General features: G+C 37.4%; 1 protein-coding gene across 9 annotated transcripts in view; it reads right to left on the bottom strand.

The window, feature by feature from the left end:
• The window catches only part of LOC126756871 (filamin-C), a 99,930-nt gene that overhangs the window by 5,107 nt on the left and 71,413 nt on the right, over positions 1–23,410 (bottom strand). For 8 of the 9 annotated variants that reach the window (XM_050470340.1, XM_050470342.1, XM_050470343.1 and 5 more), the window contains 2 exons: positions 7,735–8,746; positions 7,447–7,667 (listed from right to left, as the gene is read on the bottom strand). In XM_050470340.1, the coding sequence (XP_050326297.1) occupies positions 7,447–7,667; positions 7,735–8,746 (1,233 nt within the window). Of the gene's footprint in view, positions 1–3,440; positions 4,012–7,446; positions 7,668–7,734; positions 8,747–23,410 lie in introns of those variants that run through there. The other variant, XM_050470345.1, reaches the window with a different exon arrangement.

Raw genomic sequence — 23,410 nt, 5'->3', positions numbered from 1 at the left:
TTTTGGTTTTTGGTTGAGTTTGGAGGTTTTTTGGTTTTTGATTTTTTGTTTTAATTTTTCAATTATTTTTTAAGTTTTTTTTTCATTGTTTGTTTGGTTTTTCGTTTTTAGTTTTGCGTTGCGCGAACATAGCATAGAGTTAACGTCGTAAAAATGTGGTTTTTGTTGAAATTTGCAAAATACGGGTAAAGTATTTATATTTGTTTAGCAAAAGCAAATACGTTTGTTTTAGTTTTGGATTGGCAAAGTTAGTTGGGATTGTTGTTATTCAAATTTATTTCGTTTCGGTATTAATTATGGGGTTTTGCATGTGTGTGTTTTGTTTCAAAATGAATAAATGAGAAAAAATTTTGAAAAAAAGCGTCATTAGTTTTTATTAAAGAAAATAAATGACTAATTGTATGAAATGAGCGTCATTTAGTGTTTTACTCATAGTTGATAAAGCGGGTTTATATAACATTTGGCAGACTTTATTTGAACTAAATTAAAAAAATATATATTTTTTCTTTGGATTAAAAACTACTTGGTAAGTTGGGAAGACGGTTTTCAAGCTTGTGTACTACATACTACTAACTACATAGCTATATATAGAGTGTATATATATACAAATATGTTGAGTTTGATATACTTAGAGGACATTTGTAAGTAATATTATTATATTTAAAAGCAATTTTTGTTAGTAGCTGCATACTTAAAAGGAAAAAATATGTCAAATAAAATTTACATAAAAATTACGTAATTTTAGAAACAACCAATCTCATCGAAAGCTTTATATACATTAGAAAAATCAAAGCCATAAATCGTTATACTATAACTAAAAAGAGTTGTTGAGTTGAGAGAATCATATTTTGACATCTGCCGATTAAGTTAAAGCTAATCGGTTGACGGCCGTATTTGACAACTGATCAAAGCAGATATCAAATGACGTTCTTTAATTTTTCCGCTAAAAATATTTTGCACATACTACTCAGATTTTCAATATTATTTATAACCTCTCATATCCTCCCCTTATAGTTTCTACAGATAATAGGCACTCATAAAAGTCTTATATTAGGCAAGTAGCTTGATGATACTGCTAGTGAGGCTATACTCGTACAATCTTTGTCTGGCTTTGAGCACATTGGTAGTGAGCTCAGCTCTTCTATCGGAGTGAAAAGAAAGCCGCACTAAAGAAAAGTACATCTGCAGTGATCTGCAGCAAGGGTAGATTGAGAGCTCCCTGCGGAGGCCTCAACCCAACCTTCCTGATCCATCCAAAAAAATGTACGTCTTCTTTAGCCCCCACCCATATATGTATGTATGTACACGTGCCGAGAAGATTCCACTAATACTTGTAGTAATACTTGTATAACTAGTGAGAGTTACAGAAATTTTAAGCAATAAAGTGTTTGCCGAACTCAACTCTAAACTTTTTCATGGTAACACCTTTTCAGCACTTGTAACGAATGTAAATTCTTAGTGGACTATAGATCAATACTTTATATTTAAAAACTACTGATGGCCTAATCGAGTCACAAAGCGAGCGAGCGATGTGAACAAGCCATATTTAACTACATGTTCTGGAAAACTCTAAGTTTTATATATATTCAGTTTAGACAACTCCAACTGACATATTATTGGCGGAATGCGGTCGGAATTGTTGGTAGATTAGGTTAAATAAAATATGCTAATGGACGTGAGGCCACGAATAATCCACTTTGAATAGCTAGAGACGTCTGTCAGTATCCGTTAGAATGTGTTGAAATATGTAATAAACCTCCCTAGGTAAAAATTCAGGCTACACAGGCCACTGCAGGTTGAAGAAGATCTTAAATAACATGAGCTAAGATTCCTTCGCAAATTGCCGGTTCTGCGACATGGAGCCAGCAACTCTAGAAAAACTGCCAATTAACTGCATAGTATTTGTAGTCGAATTCATGTTTCCAAATAGGGATCACATCGTCTTATTACCACCTGACAGTACATTGTACTTTCTCAATATGCTGGGCCTAGGTGAGCCTTTGTGGTTTAGGAGAGGGTACAATAGACCTAAGGTCGCGGTTGCATCCTCGCCTATCTATCTTATCTTAAATAATCTGATATTCGTGCATTTCGTGCGCGGAATCGTTGCGAATGTTGGAAAAGGCTAATGGTGTATCAAGCCTTCAAAGACGGTCGAGAGATCGTTGAAGACATACCGCATTTTGAACGACCTTCGACCTCTTCAACTATGGTAATAGAAATATGAAAAAAAATGAAGGATGTGGTGCTTGAAACTTGTCAGGTAAGTGTTAGAGAGATAAGAAAAGAGCTCGACATCTCTCGCGAGTCCATTCGAATGATTTTAGTGGATATTTTGGGTATGAAACGCGTTCTTGCTCGACTCGTCCCGATGAAGCTCCATTTTTTTTTCAAAAAAAGTACCGTAAACAGGTCTCTTTGGACATGCTTGGTCGTGTTATTTCTGATCCTACATTCATGGGGAGTATTATAAATGCCGATGAGAGAAGGGTTTATGAATTTGACATACAAACAAGTCCACAATCATCGGAATGGAGGAAAAAAACGAGCCGAAAACAAAAAAAACTACGCCAAAGCCGCTCAAAAATCAAAGTGATGCTCATTTTTTTTTCTTTCGATGTTCGTGGTTTGATGCATCATGAATTTATTTGGAAGGGACAGACGGTCAATAAGAAGTTCTGTTTAGCCGTATTGAGGCGTTTGCATGAGAATATCCTAAGAAAGCGGCCGGAATTGTGGAAGAACAATTCATTGACTTTAGATGATGATTAAGGACCATCGCATCGAACCACGTTTGTGAACCAAATTTTAAGCCAAAACGTAATGAATACCTTCGATTAACCACCGTATTCACCAGATTTGGCTCCGCTTGATTTTTTCTTTTTCCCCAAACTGAAATTGCAGCTCCGTGGAACCCGTTTTCAGTCGATCGAAGAGATAAAACGAAATTCGCTGAAGGAGCTGAAGAAGGCCAAAAGTGTTTCGATGACTGGAAAAATCGTTGGCATAAGTGTATTACATCTAGTGGGGATTACTCTCAAGGCGACAAAATAAAATATGAGATAGAGATATAGTAGAGAAAATAGCAACGATTCCAATTGGAATGTTCAGTTGAAGAAACACTTGATTTTAACTTCATATATAATGTAGTTTAAAAAGTCATAAAGGCGTTCTGCATTGCTTTCTTTGACCAAAAGTATCTCATGGTTGGGTTTCCTGATATATATTTCCTGGTGTGTTTCTTGTTTTGAAATTGTGATATAGATTTTCTACAGAGTTCTATCCTCTAACATAATATTAATGAATGAAAGAAACCTGATAATGCAATATTCTCAAGAATTTAAGCGATTTTTCGTTTTGAGTAAAAAACTCAGGTGATAGCTATCTGCTTGTTATACGTCAGAAATCCTCAAAAACACAACAGAATACAAAACTCATCATTTTATTTATTTTTTTATTTGTGAGTATGTTTTTATTTGTAAATAATAATTCCCTTAATTGTCAACATTAATAAAATTGTTTATTAAATACATTATAATAAAAATGAAAGTATAAAACATAAAGAATTAGTACGAAGTATTTGAGAAACTTTAAAGACCGTTTGAAAACAAAAATAATTTTGGCAAAATTTAAAAAATGAAGGCTAAAACTTGCCGTTACTGCTATTTAAACAAAGTAAATTTCAATTAAAAATAAAAAAGAAGAAGTTAGTTAAAAAAATTGAAAAAAAACTTTTTACCAATTTACATTACTAATCATTACATTGCGTTTCACTAAAGTGAATTAAGTCAAATAAAAAGTGAGCGAAAGATAGAGAGCGAGAGCTAAAGTGTTTGTATAGTGTGCTATTAGTTCCTGTTTATGTGTGTGTGTATTTTATTTCATATACATATATATATACATACATATATGCATTTATGTACGTAAAATATATAGTTTTATATATATAAGTATGGTATGCAAATAATTGTATAAGTAGAAAGAGTGTCTAGTACAATAGTTTTCGCCGCCCTGAAATATAATACAGATCAAAAGTGAGAATCGCATATTTAACAATAAAAAATAATAATAACATCACTATGACTATTGTATACAAATAAATTTAACAAAAAACTGAATTTCGAAAACTCGAAAGGTGCAAATATAGAGGGCATAAGGTCCTGAACTTGCGGAGAGATATTTACAAATAAAATATTTTGGAGACGGAGGAGACATATAGACACATATGACATAGGTTATAGACACATATAGGTACATACAAATACACTAATGGATATTATTTATTTCTCTTCAATAAAGTCCTAAATTTTTGTTCTTCATGTTTGTCCTTATCGGTGAAAATAATGAAGGAGAGTGCATTGTGAAAGATTTCATAACTTGGAAGCAATTTTTTTTGACAGACACGATCATTGTGCAAGTGAAGTCTACTTGTTATTTCGTGGGCTCATTTGTGAGTTAGCGTTAGTGGTGAGAAGCTGGTTGAGATCGGTGGGAAAGTTGGTTTGACCACTACTGCTACTCGTTAGATTCGATTTGTATATAGGAAATAACATTTCTCTCTCAAATTATCTTTTTAATACGAGTATTATCTTTTAGAAAGTGCCTTATACCTGATACCAGATATGACTCAGAGAACCCAAGCAGCATTTTTGATCAATTTCAAGTCAGGTTTCAGATTTAAAGCCGATTTCGAGACAACATATTACAAAGTATGAACGGAAGCAAGTGAGCTGATGATCTTCTAAACTCTCATTTTATACGAGATAAAGCGATAATTTGAGAAGGATCGTACCCAGCCTAACAACTGTTGTACTGTATATTACAGTAAATCAAAGCCATCCAGCCAAGTGTAGATGTCAATGGTTCAAAATTATGCTTTTTCTGTCCTAACTATTCGTGTCGTCTGAATGGATGAATACACTTCAGCTGTAGGAGTATTCGACGCAGTAAACTCCGGCGGACAGACCAGGAGGAGAAGGACTTAGTTACAATTAGAATCTCCTCCCAAAAAGCCAAAAGGAAGAACGACTGGCGCGCTGTTGTAAATTTGGCAAAACCGCCAAGAAGAAGATATACAGTTAAGCTTCTTCTAAGTCATAACTTGCACTTGAAGTTGGAATGGATACTTATTGCAAGGGTTAAGTCACAGCATGCACTTCCTTCGTTTATTTTCAGCGTCTATTTCGTAAATGCAATGGATAATATTAATGCAAGTAGATTTGAGGGATGTGCTCATAGTTCTTATAGGTGATTTTCTAGTACCTGCTTAACTCTCATAAATAAGTATATGTACATGCGTATTTCTTGACTGATGTGAAGTGGTTGAGGCTGCTAGATAATGAACTTTAGAATATTTGAGACTTGTGTTATAACTTTAACCAGATGAAATTGAAATCATTCTTTCCTGGCATCAGTAAAACTAATCGAGACCGATATGCAGTTATATGTTATACTTGTATATATAAATTATCATAATGACGAGTCGAATCCGACCACTACCACGCCCACAAAATGCTGTTAAACGAAAACCTAAAAAACTCCACAGCTTAAGGGATTACATGGGTTTAGGGGTTTCAAAAAATCGTATTAGTTTCATTGTCTTATGAAATTCTACAATACCCCTAGAATATTGTCATAAATGTTCAAGTTGATCCGAGTAATAGTTTCGGATATAAAGCCTTGAGAACTTGTGCGCTCGAGGTTAGCTAGGCTAAGTGCGCCGTCTTTAAACGCATTTTTCTTGAAACTGTGTTTTTGAAGTCGGTTGGCAAGATTTCTTCATGAAATTTTACATAGGTATTTGAAATACAGTTTTTTTCGACTACAACTATTTGAAAAAAAATGTCGCGAAATTTTAATTGTTTTGTAAAAATGTCTACTAAAAATCCAATTCTGATAATTTTTTCCCTTCGTCCAAGTTCTAAGTTAAGGTTTCAACTAAAACAAGTATTTTTCAGTAAGCAGTAAGCCAACGCGGAGCATCTTTTTTCCGAGGGGTCACCGGAAATGGCGTCGCAATGGCGTCTTTGTTAATAAGGTATGTATGTATACAATAAAAATTCCAATAAAATATTTTATTTATTTTTATATGAAAAAAAAAGGATTTTTTTTTTTACCCGAGAAAACCCATGTAACCACTGAAGTTAGGTTCAAGATGGAAGTGTTGAGATGTTTCCATCTCGTCTTTTGCCCTGGCATCCTTTAGATTCTACCTGGAACTACATAGTGTCACGCTTTAGTATGCCATAACTGAGCCAAACGTTAAAAATTGAAATACAAAAGTGTAATTTAAATAACAAAATAAAGCTATATGTTGAAAACTGCTCAAACTGAAATAGTATAATAACTCACAAATAACAAATTAATACATATATAATACGAGGTATTAAGCTGTACAGCCACGATAATACTGAATGTATGGACCCCAATGCCTATGGCCGATTATTTACCAAAAATATTATTCAATCTGTGAAGTTCAGAATTGAAATTCAAAGAATACTTTTATGTTCACAGCCTGACCTTGTGTATGAGTGGAATCGTATCAATACTACCCTTTAGCCATCACATATGTATCTAATATTAAGATTTTCAAACTTCCGGTTGACTTTACCCCATACTCTATATAAAGGCAAATACATACATATATGTGAGTTATCTTAGTGAAATTCAGAGGGAAAATGTTTCTAATAAAGATAATTGTTACTCAGCGCTTGGAGAGGTTTTACTTTACTGGCGGGACACTTGCAATATAAGTTTACAAGAATTTGTTTAAAAAAAGTAGAGGATGTGAGCTGTAAAGCTCAAGCATTTAGTCAAGAACACATAGACAATAAAAAAATTATTAACTTTGGGGAATATGGCGGTTTTTTCGATAATATAGAGAGGTATAAACAGAATAAATGGTACGACCCTTTGGATCTATATTTTTTTTGATTTTTTTTATTATACTACTCTGTCAAACTAATTAAGTTTTCAATAGGAAGCTTTCTTTTAACAATATCGAGCAAATTAAGTTTGCATTTAACTTCAAGTTCAAGGGAATGTTTTATTTTCATCTGGAATTCAAACACTTTTTTACATCATAAATATTCATTATCTGTTGCATGCCTCATGAATATGCAAGATGGCGAATATGCGATTTAACAAAAGAAAAAAGGTAAAACGTTTATTTGGTGATAAAATCAGTGTTGTTGTGTGACTAGAAATTGCATTTTGTGAATATAATAGAGAAAATTAACACAACCAAATCGGAAATAAATTTAAACAATAAAAATAAAACAAAATGTAAATCCAATTTCAATGAGCAACTGAACACGGTGACAAGTGTAGGAACGACGTCATGTAAGGTATTAGTACATACACATAGATAAACACACAAATATAAATGGGGGAACACAAAAAGGCTTAAGAGCTGGAGAGAGCGCTAACAACGCAACGCATACATACCTTCAACGTTGACCTCGATGTCTTCCAAACGACCGCCAGCGTGATTGATAACAAAAGAATTCGGCTGATGCACCGGTCCGGGCCCGCCCAGTGACACCTGTGGACCGGACACGCCGCCACTGATGTTCACCGTAAGCGGACAACCCGGCACCGGCATTTTATTGAAGGTCACATTGATGGTGTGTTCACACGCCTCAGTTGGCACAAACGAAACGGAGAATCTGTAAGGTGGCAAGGAATATTAAATTAGTAACTTGTTTACGAATTGAGTTTAAAGCCAATAATCACCTTGCACTGCCTTGCGGATGCACTTGGGTCGGTATGTTCTGTCCCTTCGCCGAAATGGTAATCTCCAGATTACCTTCGCCAGCATCGCCAGCGTCCACCGTAAACTGCACTGGACGACCAACAGTACCACGCGACACACTGCCCACCGTAACTTTGGTGGCATCATAAGATTTTGCCAAAAATGGTGTACCTTGGACAGCGAAACCGTTATATTCCACATTGATCGTGTGACCACCGACAGCGGTAGGTGTGAATTCGGCTGTGAAGCCAGCATGTATGTCGCCGGTCACGCGCACCGGCAACTCACCATGCGGACCACGTACGCTGACCGCCAACTCAGCAGCACCACCACCGCTAACGGTGATATGAAACGATGCCGGCCGATTGACGGGTATTAACTCGAGGTTCGAGAGATTCAACATGACGCGCGAAGTGTCCGCCACAGGACATACAAACGGGCAGCCACGTACAGTTTCACCATTAAATTTAATATCAATCAGATGTGATTTAGCCTGTTCGGGTGTGAAGGAGACCAAACAACGTCCGCCACCAACGACCTGGACGTGATTCGGTACTTCGCCTTCATTAATCGATATTTCTAGCTGACCTTCGCCAGCAGCGCTCGCATCGACGCGGAATTGACACGGTTGCCCGACAACACCGCCATTCACATCGGTCACTTGTATTAGACTGGCATCGTAGACTTTGGCGATCAGCGGACCGCCAGCAATTTTTGTGCCCACAATTGATGCTTCAATGATGTGTGTACCGACTTCGGTGGGTACAAATTCGATGCGCGCAGCACCATTTGCCGCCTCATGGGTGACTCTGGCATTCAGTTTGGACTTACTCGGTGTCAAAACTGTAGCCACGCACTCGCCCTTGCTTAGGCTTTGTCCAGGAGGCGGCAGTATCTCAAAAACCGCCGGCGTATTGGCGGGTACAAGGCGTGTAGATTCGCCCAGTGCTGTTAGACCGGGTGTGGACATGATTTCAACGTGCCACGGTGAACCTGCAAGTAGAGAGGGAATACGGAAATGTTAGTAACTAGTTGTCATGAAAATATTTTCAAGACATTTTAAAGAAATCAAGTCATAAGCTTTCTCGCATAAAGGAATGTGTGAAATATGTCGAGAATAAAAACTGTATTTCTTCGTTGTTGTTTTAAATATTGTCTGCTTTGTTTTACTGGCTTAATAAATATTTCCACACCATTTTTTTAAAAGCTGTTTAAATTATGTTTTTTTCTTCGCGAGGTTTTTTACTTCAGGAATTTCAAAACTGCCTTTGATATTATTTTAGCACTTGTAGGCCTTTAGCTTCCTAAAACTTCTCTAATTATGTTTCCTCCTAAGCCTTCGTTTTTTACCTCGCTGTTTTTGCGTTGTTGACATAAACCCACTTTTTAATTGCATTACGGTACTTTGCTTTGTTAAATTGCTCAGTTACGGCGGAAAATTTATTGTGTTGAAAGCTTCGTAATTGCTATAAAATTGATGAAGATAATGACTTCCTTGCAAAAACAAAAACATGGAGGGGAGAGTAGATTACGCAAAATCGAAGTTGCCATCACTAGAAAAAACCGATGTATTTATAATCCCGTATCTCTTCGCTAATGGAATTCATTGCAATACCAAAATCTGAAAGTTTTACTTATAAGATTTCGGGTATCTCAAAAAGTCGATATTAGTCAAAAATCGAGGCGGTTCTTATCACTATTTTTAGGGAAAGTTCGTAACGACCGCCGTTTTGAGGTTTGGGGACCAACTTGATCTAGCGACTGATGCCCAAAGCACTCTAAAATTACGGAGAGAACACTTCTCCAACCTGCTTCCTCAACGTCGCATATAAGGTATTCTAAGGACCTCCACGAGCCGCTCCATACCAAACGGAGTTTCAGACAAGGCGACTCCCTATCGTGCGATTTCTTCAAACTACTCTTGAAGAAATTAATTCAAGCAGAATCGCGAAGTTACAATCTTTTATAAGAGTATACAGCTGCTGACGTACGCCGATGATATTGATTTTATTGGCCTCAATATCCGCGCCCGTAGTTCTACGTTCTTCAGACTGGATAAGGAAGTGAAGCAAATGGGTCGGTTGGTGAATAAGGGCAAGACGAAATAGCTCTTGTCATCAAACATATAGATGGCGTTACGAGTTTTCGAGAGAAAGGTTCTACGGAAGATTTATGGTCCTTTCAGCATTGGAAACGGAGAATATCGCATTCGATAAAACGATGATCTGTACGAGAGATTCAGAGACAGCGGCTACGCTGGTTAGGTCATGTCGTCCGTCCTCTTAAAGTATTTGACCCAGTCCCCGCCGGGAGAAGTGGAAGACTACCACTCCGTTGGAAAGACCAAGTGGAGAAGGACTTGCCTACACTTGGAGTCTTCAGTTGGCGTCAAACTGCGAAAAGGAAGACCGACTGGCTCGGCTCTAACCGCGTAAGCTGTGTCTGCGCCAATAAAGCAAAAGAAGTATAACGACCGCCGTTTTGAGGTTTGCGGACCAACTTTTAATAAAATTTGTATCACTTGTGTCCGTTATTAAATGTAAATACATTTGTGGTCCGAACCTAAATTGAACCCACCTCTTGTGTGATGACAGTGCGGACCACTAATCATCTCATCCCTGCTGTCAAAGTTGTTGACAGTGGACAAGTAGACACAATTTTATTCCTAGTATCCTACTAAATAGGACTATAGTTTATAAATATTTTTATATTAACACTTTTTAGAAAAAAAAATACTTGCAACATGGCAACCCACACATCAGAAACAAAGTGAGCAAATCAAGTGGCTTCTATGTTATGCCTGCAGAAAGTTATCAAATTAATTTATTGAAGTTTTAAGATGTCGGCTAACCGACGCACTTGTGAACTTCATAAAATTGCCACTTGTTGCAAGATGGTCAAATGATGGTGCGGCGGCCGTCAGAGTTGTGGTAATAAACTTTAGCCAATTCATTCATAATGTAGTGGCAATAGACTAGATTAATGAATTTGCGGCGACCGAGCCGAGCAAGGTGTGCACACAACCGGAGCAGCCTACATAAGCGCAGTCCAGGTATATAGTATATTTATGTATATGTATGATATGTATGCCAAGTGCTTGAGGAACGTAAGTAAAGTGGGAAAGTATTTCTATCGGACACTTGAACTGAAATGCCCAAAGTTGACTAGTCAGCCACAGCACACACCCCGAGCATGACGAAGCGGCACGTCGAAGCGTATTGAACCAGAAGTTTTTGTCGGATGGCGCGTCAGCATGCAAAAATGGACTGCAGCCGGACGCTGATGGCAGGTCGTTTAAGTTTCTAGTTACTACTTACTGCCGGTAGTGGCAGGCCAACGGTTGGCCAGTCCGTCAGTTAGGCCGACAGTGATGCAGCGAAGCGTGGCAGGCAACATGCACTCCTTCCGCAAAACGAGCTTGAGAAGCACAACCAAGCGCCTTATGTACTCAAACGTAATGAAGGCATTGTGCCGGGGCACTCAGCGTGCAAAGGCGTATATACTATGTATGTGCTTGCGTGTATGTATGTGTGTAGGTGTGCGCCGCCGTTCGTTCTTTCGTTCTGGGAAGCGATGATTACGGTGATGATGACTTACAAGTTTGGCCGCAGCACGCACACACTCGCAAACACACACATAATTTATAGCGAAATATGTACCTAAATGGGCATGTAGAGCTTGCGCTTGCGCTTGCTGGGAATGGCCATGCACTTGCCACTCGCACGTTGTGTGCCACAAACAACGAGCAGCTGCTAGTCAACTGCCACCCCTTTTGGTCAAGTGCATGGTGGCGCATTGCACTCGCCGTTGTTGTTACGCGGAAGGTATGTAGAACCGTGTTTTTGTTGTTGTTGGCGCGTAATTGTAGCCTCTATATTGTGGTGCTTCAGCCTTCTGAGATTGTTTGGTGCGCTCGGCCGCCGGCTGGCTAGAATGACCGACCACCTCGTTGGCGGCTTGGTGAGGCTTGGTGTGGCTTCGTTTGGCTCTTAACGGTGCAACAGTTTCTGGGTAGTTGCGCGCATCTTACAATTTAGTCATTATTCTTGCCATAGTTAACTGTAATAAGCTGCATCTTGCATGCCACAGCTTCTATTGTTTCCAAGCACTCAAATTTCGCCTCCTGTGTGTGCTTGCACCCGGCAACTGTTTAATTGCTTTTGTAATTTAACTATTCATTGAGATGCTTTCAGATGTTTTACGGCTTGAGATTGTTTCATACAATTTTCTATACATAAAAGTCCACAAGTTAGTCCACGTTAGTAGAAAGCAATTAAAATGTTGTGCAAATGAAAACAATTAGTTGCATACAAAGTGAAATGGCGAGTGGCAGAGATTTTAATTATGAATTCCGTTGAATTCACTTAGAAAGCTTACCGATGTCATCGACGGTGTGCTCAAGGAATGCGGACCGCCGCAAGGACGGATAGAGTATTTGCAATATATAACTGTATATCGGTATGAAGTTTATTTTATATGCATTGAGGAGCCAAACACTTAAGAAGATTATTTGAAAACGTGCGAAAATTAGGTAGACTCCATAAGCGCTAATACACATGATTGCAGCTGGAACCATCCGATACGTGACCCAGTTGTTGGATCCAGTTTATCATTTCATCAAAAGTTATTTAAGGATTATATGGATTCGATTTCAGGTTTTCACACTTTTGTGCCTTGGAAGGCGAAGACCGTCGTGAGCGGCCAAAAAAGTTTAAAGATGAGGAGCTGGAAGCATTACTCCATGTAGATTATAGTCAAACACAAGAAAAGCTCAGGTACTATTTAAGAGTCACTCAAGCAGGTATTGCAAAACGCTTAGAAGTAGCCAAATGCATTCAAAAGCAAGGAAATTTTGTGCCATATGGATTTACGCCAAAGACTATTGAATGACGACTTTGAATGTCAGAAACTGCGCTTGAACACTAAAAAAAGAAGTCGTTTTCGCATCGGATTGCGATTGGTAATGAAAAATGAATCCATTATGATAATCCTAAATGAAAAAAATCATATGAGAACCCGGCAAATCAACGGCAAAGCCGAATTTATATGGAGCCAAGGTAATGTTCTGTAACTGGTGGGATTGGCTGAAACCTATTTCCTATCATGACAAAGCTCGGCCACGTGTTGCAAGACTTTTAACCGGTCTTTGGAAAATAGCGACCATAAAGTTTCGCCTCATCCATCTTATAGCCCTGACGGTCCATCGATTACCATTTTCCAATCGGCTGCGATGTCTTGTCGAACCCGATTGACCATTCGTTTGAGTCTCTTGAGGACTTCCATGTAAAACTTGGCGTTTACGATGAACGGACGGACTTATGGTGAAAGATGCCTTTGATGTCAAAAAAAAATGGGCATCGTTTTCACTTTGGATTTGCTCATTCTTCCGGTTTTATCAGCGACCTCTTTTCGGCGCCTTCCAAAAAGGACATTTAATCGCGTACCTTTGCTCTAACGAACGTTGCTTGCACCACTCACAGAAGCACGTCGGGCGAAAATGTTTGTCCTGACTCTACAAGTGCTCGGAGACAACTGATCAGCCGCTCGTTAATTAGCTAGGAAGGCCTTCTACCGAATTCAGTCGGTGCGCGCACATTCCGATGTACAGTCGCGGCGGAAGAAAATCAGTCCTATTACTTTCCGGACAAATCAGGTATAAAGAGGATCTGTTTTCTCGGCTAACTCTCAGGAATGAGCGTCAAAAACTCAATGAAGCTTCTCCTCTAATGTTTCCATTGTTGTGTAGGAAGTATATTATATAAATGAGATCTCATAGGATGCAATGTTTCACTAAATGATCTGTGTTTCCACCTCATTTAGGTCCATTAAGAGGGCATTGGGATTTCTACCAAAAAGCTCCAAATCAATTTATAATTATTATGAAATATTTGGTGTTGTTAATACTGGAAGAAAACTCTCCACTTTTTCTCTGTTAAAAGTCTATAGCTGACAAGAACGATCCTCAGCTCCCTGAGATTTAACTACATAATATCGTCGTGTTTTTGAAAACGTTTCTAAAACCCGGAAAACAATTAATTTTTCTATCTATACTACAACCTGAAAAACGTGTACCCTTTTCAAGGCAAAACTAGGAGATCTTTTCAACATCAACTTTATTGTGTGAAGCTCGCATTTGTCTTTTTACAGCGATCTCCTTTTTCTTAAAGTCTCCATATTTGTACACAGCATTTACCTTATTTGCCAAACTGCAAACATACTGACACTATTTTCCCAACATCTCTACTCTTCTACTTTTACCATTTCCATTTAAAATGCGTTTAACTTTTGTCTCTGCAGAATAGCCTCTACATACGTATTTACCTGCTTCAATGTAATTGATATGCTTGGCTAAAACTGTGTGAAATCGGTAGCTATCAACTATGCCCCGCTGCCATACGCCCGCTTCCCAACACTGAGCGCTTTCAAATTTTACCAGCCTAGTTGAGGAGTATTCCAAAGCTGGTGATGATGTTTTAAACGATGCTCATTTATTTGCGCCTGTATGTGTGTCACATTGAGCTCACAATTTGCCAAGATCAAGATCACTCATAAACGTGCCAAACGGAGCGTCACTTTTGGCGGGCACTGTGTTTACAATAGAGGCAGGCATTTCATCACTTGCACTGTACTTTGGTTTTCAATTGCATGTGAGCCTCAAATTAACTATGAAATTGGTTGGCGATGTAACGCAAAACATACAAAAAAACGAAATTGCTTAAATGGTAAATTTCGCTGAAAATTGGAAAAATCTGTTGCTGGAAATAATTGCAAGTTGTTTTTGGAAATTGTTGTGAAAGAGCGGGGAGTCGACATTGATACAATTAGATATAAAGCAGAAAATTAGAAAATACTTGAAGAGGCTATTGTCGAAACAAACGACATTTCTAGACAATTTTGGGGAATTCTTTTGAAAAGACAGGCTTTGTACGAAAGAGAACTACATAAAATCCGGTTATATGGACCCGACTGATCTTGGGAATGAAGCTCCATGAGGCGTGACAAATATTCTAAGAAACACTAAACCATTTGCTTACTTAAATATTAATAGTATTACATAAAATCTCCTTTTTTTCTAAAGGTTGTTTTAGAAGCAGAATTTCTAAAATGTAATTCAGTGAAAGATATGCAAGTTGTAATATATGAAGTGTTCGATTATAAAAATTCCGCTAAGTACATATTGTTTTCAGGTTCGTAATCATGGACCTTATCCATTAAAGTTTCAGTTCTCGAAAGTCTTATCGAATTGGTGTGCCTATAAGTGTTTTCAGTGAGAAAAAGAACCGATAACATGACATAAAATAACATACCATAACATAACGTAACTTCACTTAACTTAAGTCAACTTAACTTAAGTTAACTTAACGTAACATAACAGAACTGAACTTAACATGACTTAACTTTGCTAAGCTTAACTTAACTTTACTTAACTTAAGATACAAATAAAATTTTCGTCCTCGAACTTTTTATGGATTTGGTTTTCATATACATACATATATAAGTGCCTTCACTGAGAAACTGATCCGATAATGTACCATATTATAACATAACATAACAAAACATAACTTATCTTAACATAACTCAACATAACATTAACTTAACTCAACTTAACTTATTTTAACTTAACTTAATTTAACTTAACTTAACATAACTCAACATATCATTAACTCAACTCAACTTAACTTAACTTATTTTAACTTAACTTAACTCATCTTAATTTAACCTAGGATAAAAACAAAATTAAAAGGTAAAAAGTCTAAGATAATCTGGTGATTTTTGAATGAAGAAAATTCTCAATAATTATGCGGTTTCCCCACAACTTCTTGTGATTTACCGTTATTTAAGTAAGTGCTCAGTTCTTGTTAAGTGTTAACTCTAATATAGTTTTCTCTCTAAATAAACAGTTATTCAAAGTGATTTTCCTTTCCAATGCAATTATTTGCCAACCATTACCTCGCGTACTTTCTACTTTTCCTGCATTTATTTGCGGAATTTATTTTCATTATATGTTTTTTAAAGTACACTGCTTAAGTGGGCCACGCCTAATCGGGCGAGAGAAAAATAATTTCTGCAATCTATGCAATTTTCGCTTTTTTACAGTTTTTTTTTCACCATAACTCCGTTAGCTGTTTACAATCGCAACGAATCGGCGACAGGAAGTAAAAACCACACAGACACTTCCACAATTTTTTGTTTTGCAATTTTTAATGCATTTAATGTTTAACAAAACGGAAAATGATTGCCTCGTTCACTTGAAAATCGCTGGCTTTTGCAAATATGGCAAGGCGTGTAAGCAGCGGGTTGTGGCGAATTTATGCGCATTCATAGTGATTGCGGCAACAAGAGCGGCGGCGCCACAGATAAACGGTATAATTGCACAATTTCATAGAAACAAAAAGCAAATAACGCTGCAAGTATGGGTTAGCAGTAAAAGTCGCCAATCGACGTGACACAGTTCCATTGCAATATTGCTCGTGCAGCAGAGCCTTATTTGGGTTGGGAAGTTTTGATTACTCATACGTACTCATAAGCAAGACTTGAGCTTGCACGTGCTTATCTGCATATGCACTTAGTTAAATATTGCCATCTTACATATATTTCCATATACCGCTGTGCAAGCAGGCGTGAAGGCCTGGGTGCTGCAAGGCTTTCTTGCTGGCGGCAAATTGCCCTTATCCACTCGCTGGTGGGTCCCACTTACAGCAATTGCTTTGACACCGTTTCGGCTGCTTATGATTTCAATTCTAAATTTAATACTTCGGAAATTGAGAAAAAATTATTTTATGCTTTGCCTCTTCCATTTACTTAAGTAAGTGTTTGGGTCATTGCTTTCAATTGTTTATTTCAAAAAATAAATGAGCATAAAAATGCAAAAAACTAAGTTGAAATCTGCAAAAAAGCATTCAAACTTTACGAAAGGTGTGTCCAAATGCGGCCGTGCCGTTTGAAAAAGTGTTAGCCAATAATTTAGGAATATGTGGATTTTTGCTGACCTGAAAGCACTAATTGCTGAAAGCAAGCAAATTTCAATGCCGTGGAAACAGCAAAAGCCAACAAGAGTTACACATTTTTATAACGGCCGATTACTGCTTTATTATTTATATTTTAATGTACTCTTTCTTATTTAAATTATATTTGTTAGATGATTTATAAAGCTTTCACAAACTCTCAATTAGCATGACAATCAAAGCAGGGAAATAAAAGCTTTGCTGCTAAGATTTCAAATGAACTTGAACTCATTTATATTTCTTGCAAATTTGCTGCAGTTAAGAAACGTTTTCTTTCGTTTCTTTTTGTAATGAGTTCAAAAATTATGAAACAAACAATGTTTTCGTCAATCCCAGTTAGTTATTAATGGTGCTTTTATAAAGTTGAGTCTTATGGTAACTGACTGAGAATGATAGAATATACATACTATATATTACTGTACTTTCAAGAAGGTCTCGTAATAGTTTTAAATAAAAAATTACCATTATTTAATGAAAACAAGCTTTCTGATACAACCAAAGACCAATGAGATTTCGAACTTTTGGGATAGATCTTGAGATTGAGAGTAAAATCGGTTTTTGTTTTTTGAAGTATAGTCCACACCAACTTTATTGTAACTCCAAAGTTTTATTGGACCTGAGATAAAAAAACTATGGAAAACTATTCTGATGATCGATGTGTGTTTGGAAAATCTGCTGATGTTTGGTGTCGAACGAGCCTTTATATTCTGGCTAACGTAAGATTAAAGAGTTATAATAACTAACACAGCTCGGCTATCTATATTAGATAAGCCAGCAAAAGTATATCCGGCCCGAAAATACTTTTTGTATAGAAGGTTCAGCTATCAGAAGAGGTTCAAATATTTGGCTTGTACATAGGCAAAAGAGATGGCATATTCATTGTTTAGATTTGGCCGTTATTTTCTTGTTTGAAAATATAACTACTTCTAATCCTTATGAGACAATATATATATTTGAAAATATTCTCCGAAAATTTTGAGTTGATTCTGATTAGTTTCGAAGATTCGAGCATATTTGTAAGAAGTTTTTAACTTATGGTAAACAGCTTCCAAAACTTTAAAGGTGAGAAAAATTTCTCAGAAACTGTTGGACCGATCATCCAGATGTTTTCATACAGCCTCCTCGATATATTTGCCCGCGTCGGAATAATTAGATTTTTAATAATAATTTTAATTTTTTAAGACACACTGAAGTACAAAAATTTCTTGCTTTTGCCTTCCATATGAAAACTATATCTCAAAACTAATATCTCAATAATTTGGTATACTTTTAATTCGAGAGGTGGCGGCACATGCCCGCCAAATTGGGCCGATAGATCGAGAAGACTGCAGGAAATGTCTAGAACAAGGCACCAGGGAAACAATGGAGCATCTCTTGTGCATTTACCCCGCATTGGCAAGACTGCGCTGAAAGTATCTGCGGTCTCCACGGTTTGATACACTGGAGATGATATCGATAGTGGGGCCACAGAGTCTTTTATAATTCTTTCCCAGCGTAGGCATCCTAACAGATGTCTACTCCTCACTAACCTATTAACTGAACTCCATCTTGTATCGCAAAAGGACCAAAACTGATCTATGCGCGGCTCATTAGCCTACCAGACTAACCTAACTTAAACTAATTCGGCGGGCTTATAGTTTAGTTTCTGTAATCTGAAGAACTAAGACTGAAAAGATATTCCGAAAACACGCTTTGAGTTATAGATTTAAAAATTCAAAATATAGTAAAAATAGAACAGCGTGATAACTCATGTAACTAAGAAATTGGTAATATAAGACTGTCTACGTAAAAGGAGTTCTACACAAATATTCTGAGTGTCTTAGTTTAATCGACGAAAGTTTTCTTCATTATACAATCCCTTCAAACATGTGTTGACATGTCTAAGAAGTATTATATCTATGAAGTGTAAGGGGATGAGGGGTTTTCCCAAACCGCAAAACATCTGAAAAGACTTAAGGCACAACTAGAGTGATATAAACACAGAAACGATTGGAAGATAAATACTACCGCATCACTAGAGAACTTAAGGTAATACAAAAGAGACTGTTAGTAGCAAAACTTCGAAGACGGAGGAAAGCAGAGGACTTATGATTTATGCAATTTTAGTAAGAAATACTACAATTTGTGTTGCTTTAAAGAAGTAAATTATTTTAATATTCGGATTTTTAAATCTTCACACTAACAAATCATACTGAAATGTAATATTTTATTAAATTTACAAAAAAAAAAATATGAAATAAAAATGCAACCATTAAATCATAAGGTTGAACACCAGTTGGTGAATCAATATTGTTTTAAGCGCCATTTCGTTTCGTCACCGATGAAGGCAACGCGTCGGTTTACGCGAAAACAAGTTGCACTTTCACACTGTCAACTGCCCGGAGCGCGATGAGTGTCGCGTTTCTTGCCATTGTTGACACAAAATCATAGTTGCCGCTGGCAGTGCGGTGTGTGGCAAGCGAAGAGCGAGCAAACGTTGGCCGATTGCAATGGATCAGCGGTCAATATGGCAACAGTGAAATCGAGAAATGGCGCTTAACAAATAATTACATACATATTTATGAGTACACATACATACATTTGTATTTACTTTTAATATTTAAGTAGTAAACGAGACCTGACAGTGACTCTTGTTGCTCTCTGGTTCTGCCGGCGACGACAACAACAGCAAATATGCTGAAAAGTGCAACTTTATGTTAATGCACGGAGACCGCTTGACAACTTGACGAAATGACGAATTGATGAACAGTACAACAACAACAAATTAAACAACAGCGGCATTCCTGCATGCAAGGCATGCCGTGAATAAGTTGAAGACACGACAAGCGAATTGCTTAAGCGACTAAAATCTCGCTTTCACACACACACACACACACACACACAAGCATACATGCAGAAAATCAAGCCATAATGGCGCGAGTTTTGCTGCTGCTCGCGCACGGTGCAGTGGGGCGTGGCGCAGGCTAATAAACATTTTCATTTTCAACATAAAACAATAACAACCACAGGCGCCAGGTGCTCGCGGTGAATGGGTGATGATGATGGACAGGCATCAGCGCTGGCAATCGAGCGTGCAGCAAGTAAGCAGGCCGCCGTCGCTTGTGGAAAAGTGCAAGTGGACAGCAACAAAAACGCTTAACAATTATGCAGGCAACAACAACAACTGCAAAGATTGTTGAAATGATAATAAAGCATAACACACATGAGCTTTATGAGCTTGCAGCAACTCCTATGCATGTATGTATTTGTTTATGTGTGTTTGTGCGCACATTAAATACCTTAAAGTGAAAACGAGGAAAAAGTCCAGTGCAGCACAGGCAAGTCGCAGCGAAATGGTGGCTATCAGTAAGCCAGTGAGCAGTGCTATCAACCGGCATCAACCAACAAATAAAGCAAAGCGCTTGTGGTGGCAGCAAAAAGTAATGAATTTTAATTTTTGTGCAACATGCAACACCAAGCGCAATGAGCGGCAGCAACTTTGAAGGAAAATCGCGGATTCCGCAGATTTTCTGAATGCCTGAGGCAAGCAAACGCCAACAGCAACAACCAGCAACACCAGCATGAAAACAATAAACTGTAATTGCTGCAGCTGCTAATGGCGTCCACTTTCAACCATTGCGTGTGTGTGTGTGTGTGAGTGGTGGTTATGGTGCGATAGACCGGCCGGAAACCAGTCGGGGTGCGAGTGTGAGTGATAATGCAACTAATTGTAATTGATGTGCAAATTTATTGAAAAGCCAGCCAGACATTATAAAATAACAGAGGAGAAAGGATAACGTGAAATTGGAGAGGTTCGCTCTACGCACAGTTTTAAAATCAATATGAGCGCATTGTGTGGATCAGCTTGAAAGATAAAAAGTTATATCCGAAGCTTTCGCGTGAATGAAAGAATATTGTGTGAGACCCAAATTAAAGTCTGTTCGAGACAAGATTGATGGAGTACAATAGACAGGCTGCGCTCATTTTCGTTACTTACAGTTAACTCTCTTTACGACAATTTTTTAGCTTTTCTCTTGTTATTGAAAGAAAGTGATAACTGTAAGGCGCGGTAGGCTAATGATTGTAGCCATCTTCGATTCACAACTTCGCTGCTCACTAAACTTTAGTTCTATTCAATTGCCACTAAATTTACACATGAAAACAACAACAAAATCAGCATAATTTTAAGTGAGGATATTAAGATTCAGTAAAATACCGTTAATAATTTTATCCTTACAAAATTTTTCCTTATTTTTATTTCAAGAGAAATATGTATAGATGCTTTTTCAATTTACCCCTTATACTATTTAGTCTTGCTTTAAATAGAACAAAAGATACTTTAATTGATACATATGGTATATAATATTTTGAATACTTCAGTAAGTAAAAGATTTACCCAAGATTTATTACCGCTTGTTAGAGAAAATTTACCATAATAAAGTATATATTGACGACCTATCGTTGAAAAAGTCAATGAAATTATGGAAAAGCTTGAACAGGACCGTGAAAATCTGTGAAAAATTAAATAGACCGAATTAACATCTGCGATTCTTTGCTGAAACGAAATGAAATTGAACCATTTCTGAAGCGATTGGTAATAGGAAACGAAAAATCGATCAAATGCGACAATAATGTGCGAAAAAGATCAGGGTCCAAGCGTGGTGAAGCTCAACAAAAGGTCGCAAAGCCAGGATTGACGCCTCGAAAGGTTATGCTGAGTGTTTGGTGGGATTGGAAAGGCATCATCCAATATCAACAACTGATGAGATTGAAGCAAGCAATCAAAAAACAAAAAAACGGCCAGAACTGATCATCAGAAAGGACTTCGTTTTCCATCATGACAATGCTTGACCACACACATCTTTGATGACTCGGCAACAACTGGTGGAGCTTGGCTGGGAAGTTTTTATTAATCCGCCAAATAGCCCTAACCTCTCACCATTGGACTACCATTTGTTTCGGTCAGTGCAAAACTCCTTTAATGGAGTAAAGTTGGCTTCAAGAGAAGCCTGTGAAAATTACTTGTCGCAGTTTTTCGCCGAGAAACCAGAAAAGTTTTACACTGATGGAATAATGTCACTAGCGGAAAAATGGGAAAAAGCGGTCGACATAAATGGTATACAAGGAACAGGACTTTAAATAATAAAAATGGAACAAATGATTTTTCGTCAAAATCAATTTATTTTATTCAAAATAGTCTCCTTCTGCTTCAATACAGCTTTTGCACGGTCCCAAATCATGTCGAACGAGTGTTTTAGCTCGTTGGCCGGTATTGCCGCCAGTATGCCGGTGCAAGCCTTTTGAATGGCCTCTACGTCTGCATAACGCTTTCCTTTCATGGGCAAATGCATTTTTCCGAAAAGGAAGAAGTCGCACGGTGCCATATCTGGTGAATACGGGGAGTGATTAATGGTTAAAATGTGATTTTTGGTCAAATAATCGTCCTTCGAATGTTGGATTCTGAGTAATTTTTGCTTGTCAGTCAATTTGTGCGGAACAAACCGTGCACACACCCCTCGTAAGCCTAAATGTTCAGTGTAAATGTGATAAATCGATATTCAATTCCATTTCCATGAATTTCAATGATGACTTCGGCTGATTTTTGATGAATTCACGCACAGTTTCGATGGAATTTCCGGTGATCACGGATTTTGATTGCCCCACATGTTGATCGTCATTTATGTCCTCACGACCACTTTGAAAACGTTGAAACCACTTGTGCACTCTGCTACGGGATAGGCAATCATCGCCATAAACTTGTTTCATCAATAGAAACGTTTCGATAAAAGTTTTAAAATAAAATTTAGTGTTGGCTCGTTGTTCGAAGCTCATTTCCTCACCGATAACACAAACATACTGACACTTAAAACGCAATAACTTCTCTTCCAATCGATAAAATGTCATGAAATTCTCACTAGACAATCGATAAAGATAGCAGATTCTAACGCACTAGTCGACATATAGATGGCGCCACAGGGGGCGCTAGATTCAAAAAGTTTCCTGTTTTCCTGTTTACTTTGGCACATACCTTGTATACCATTTGGTTCATTAAATTTCATTATAAATACTATATATCTAACAAACTTGAAAGTTTTAAACGATTCAAGCGGAAATTGTGCAGATCATATTTTTTAAATTACGTAAAATTGAGTAAAATGCGCATAAAATTTATGAAATTTATGGGAAATAGTTAAATATTCCATAATTACTTGCATCATTACCAAGACCGTTTTAATATTGAAATAGTTCCATGGAGTTTCGCCACTTATGTTTTATTGCAATTACATTTTTATATAAATATATACACACGTGTACAAATGTATGTATGTTTTATTAAATATATATGTATGAGTGTTTGAATAAATGCATGTACATGTGTATGCTGTGCACTTTAGATACAAACTTAAGTGCTTACATACATACTATGCGTATTTACGTGCTTGGCAAGGTAATCACCTGGCGATTTGTGATGTGTGAGAGTTTTAATGATTAGTGTAATGTTTATTTTCCACACTGTTGAACTTTATTTTTTGCTATTTTCTCTTTTTTAATTATTTTGCTGAGTGTTGCATAACTGCAAATTAAGGGCAAAAGAGCACTTGAGTGCGTTTAATTGACTTTGGAAAAAAGTATTGAAGTGAATTTGTGTAATGGAATGCCGAAGTGCTCATTG

This window comes from Bactrocera neohumeralis, chromosome 4 (assembly GCF_024586455.1).
Source record: "Bactrocera neohumeralis isolate Rockhampton chromosome 4, APGP_CSIRO_Bneo_wtdbg2-racon-allhic-juicebox.fasta_v2, whole genome shotgun sequence".
NCBI classification, from domain to species: Eukaryota; Metazoa; Arthropoda; class Insecta; order Diptera; family Tephritidae; genus Bactrocera; species Bactrocera neohumeralis.
Note: the sequence above shows the minus strand (reverse complement) of the source record. Positions and strands in the feature narration are given on the sequence as shown.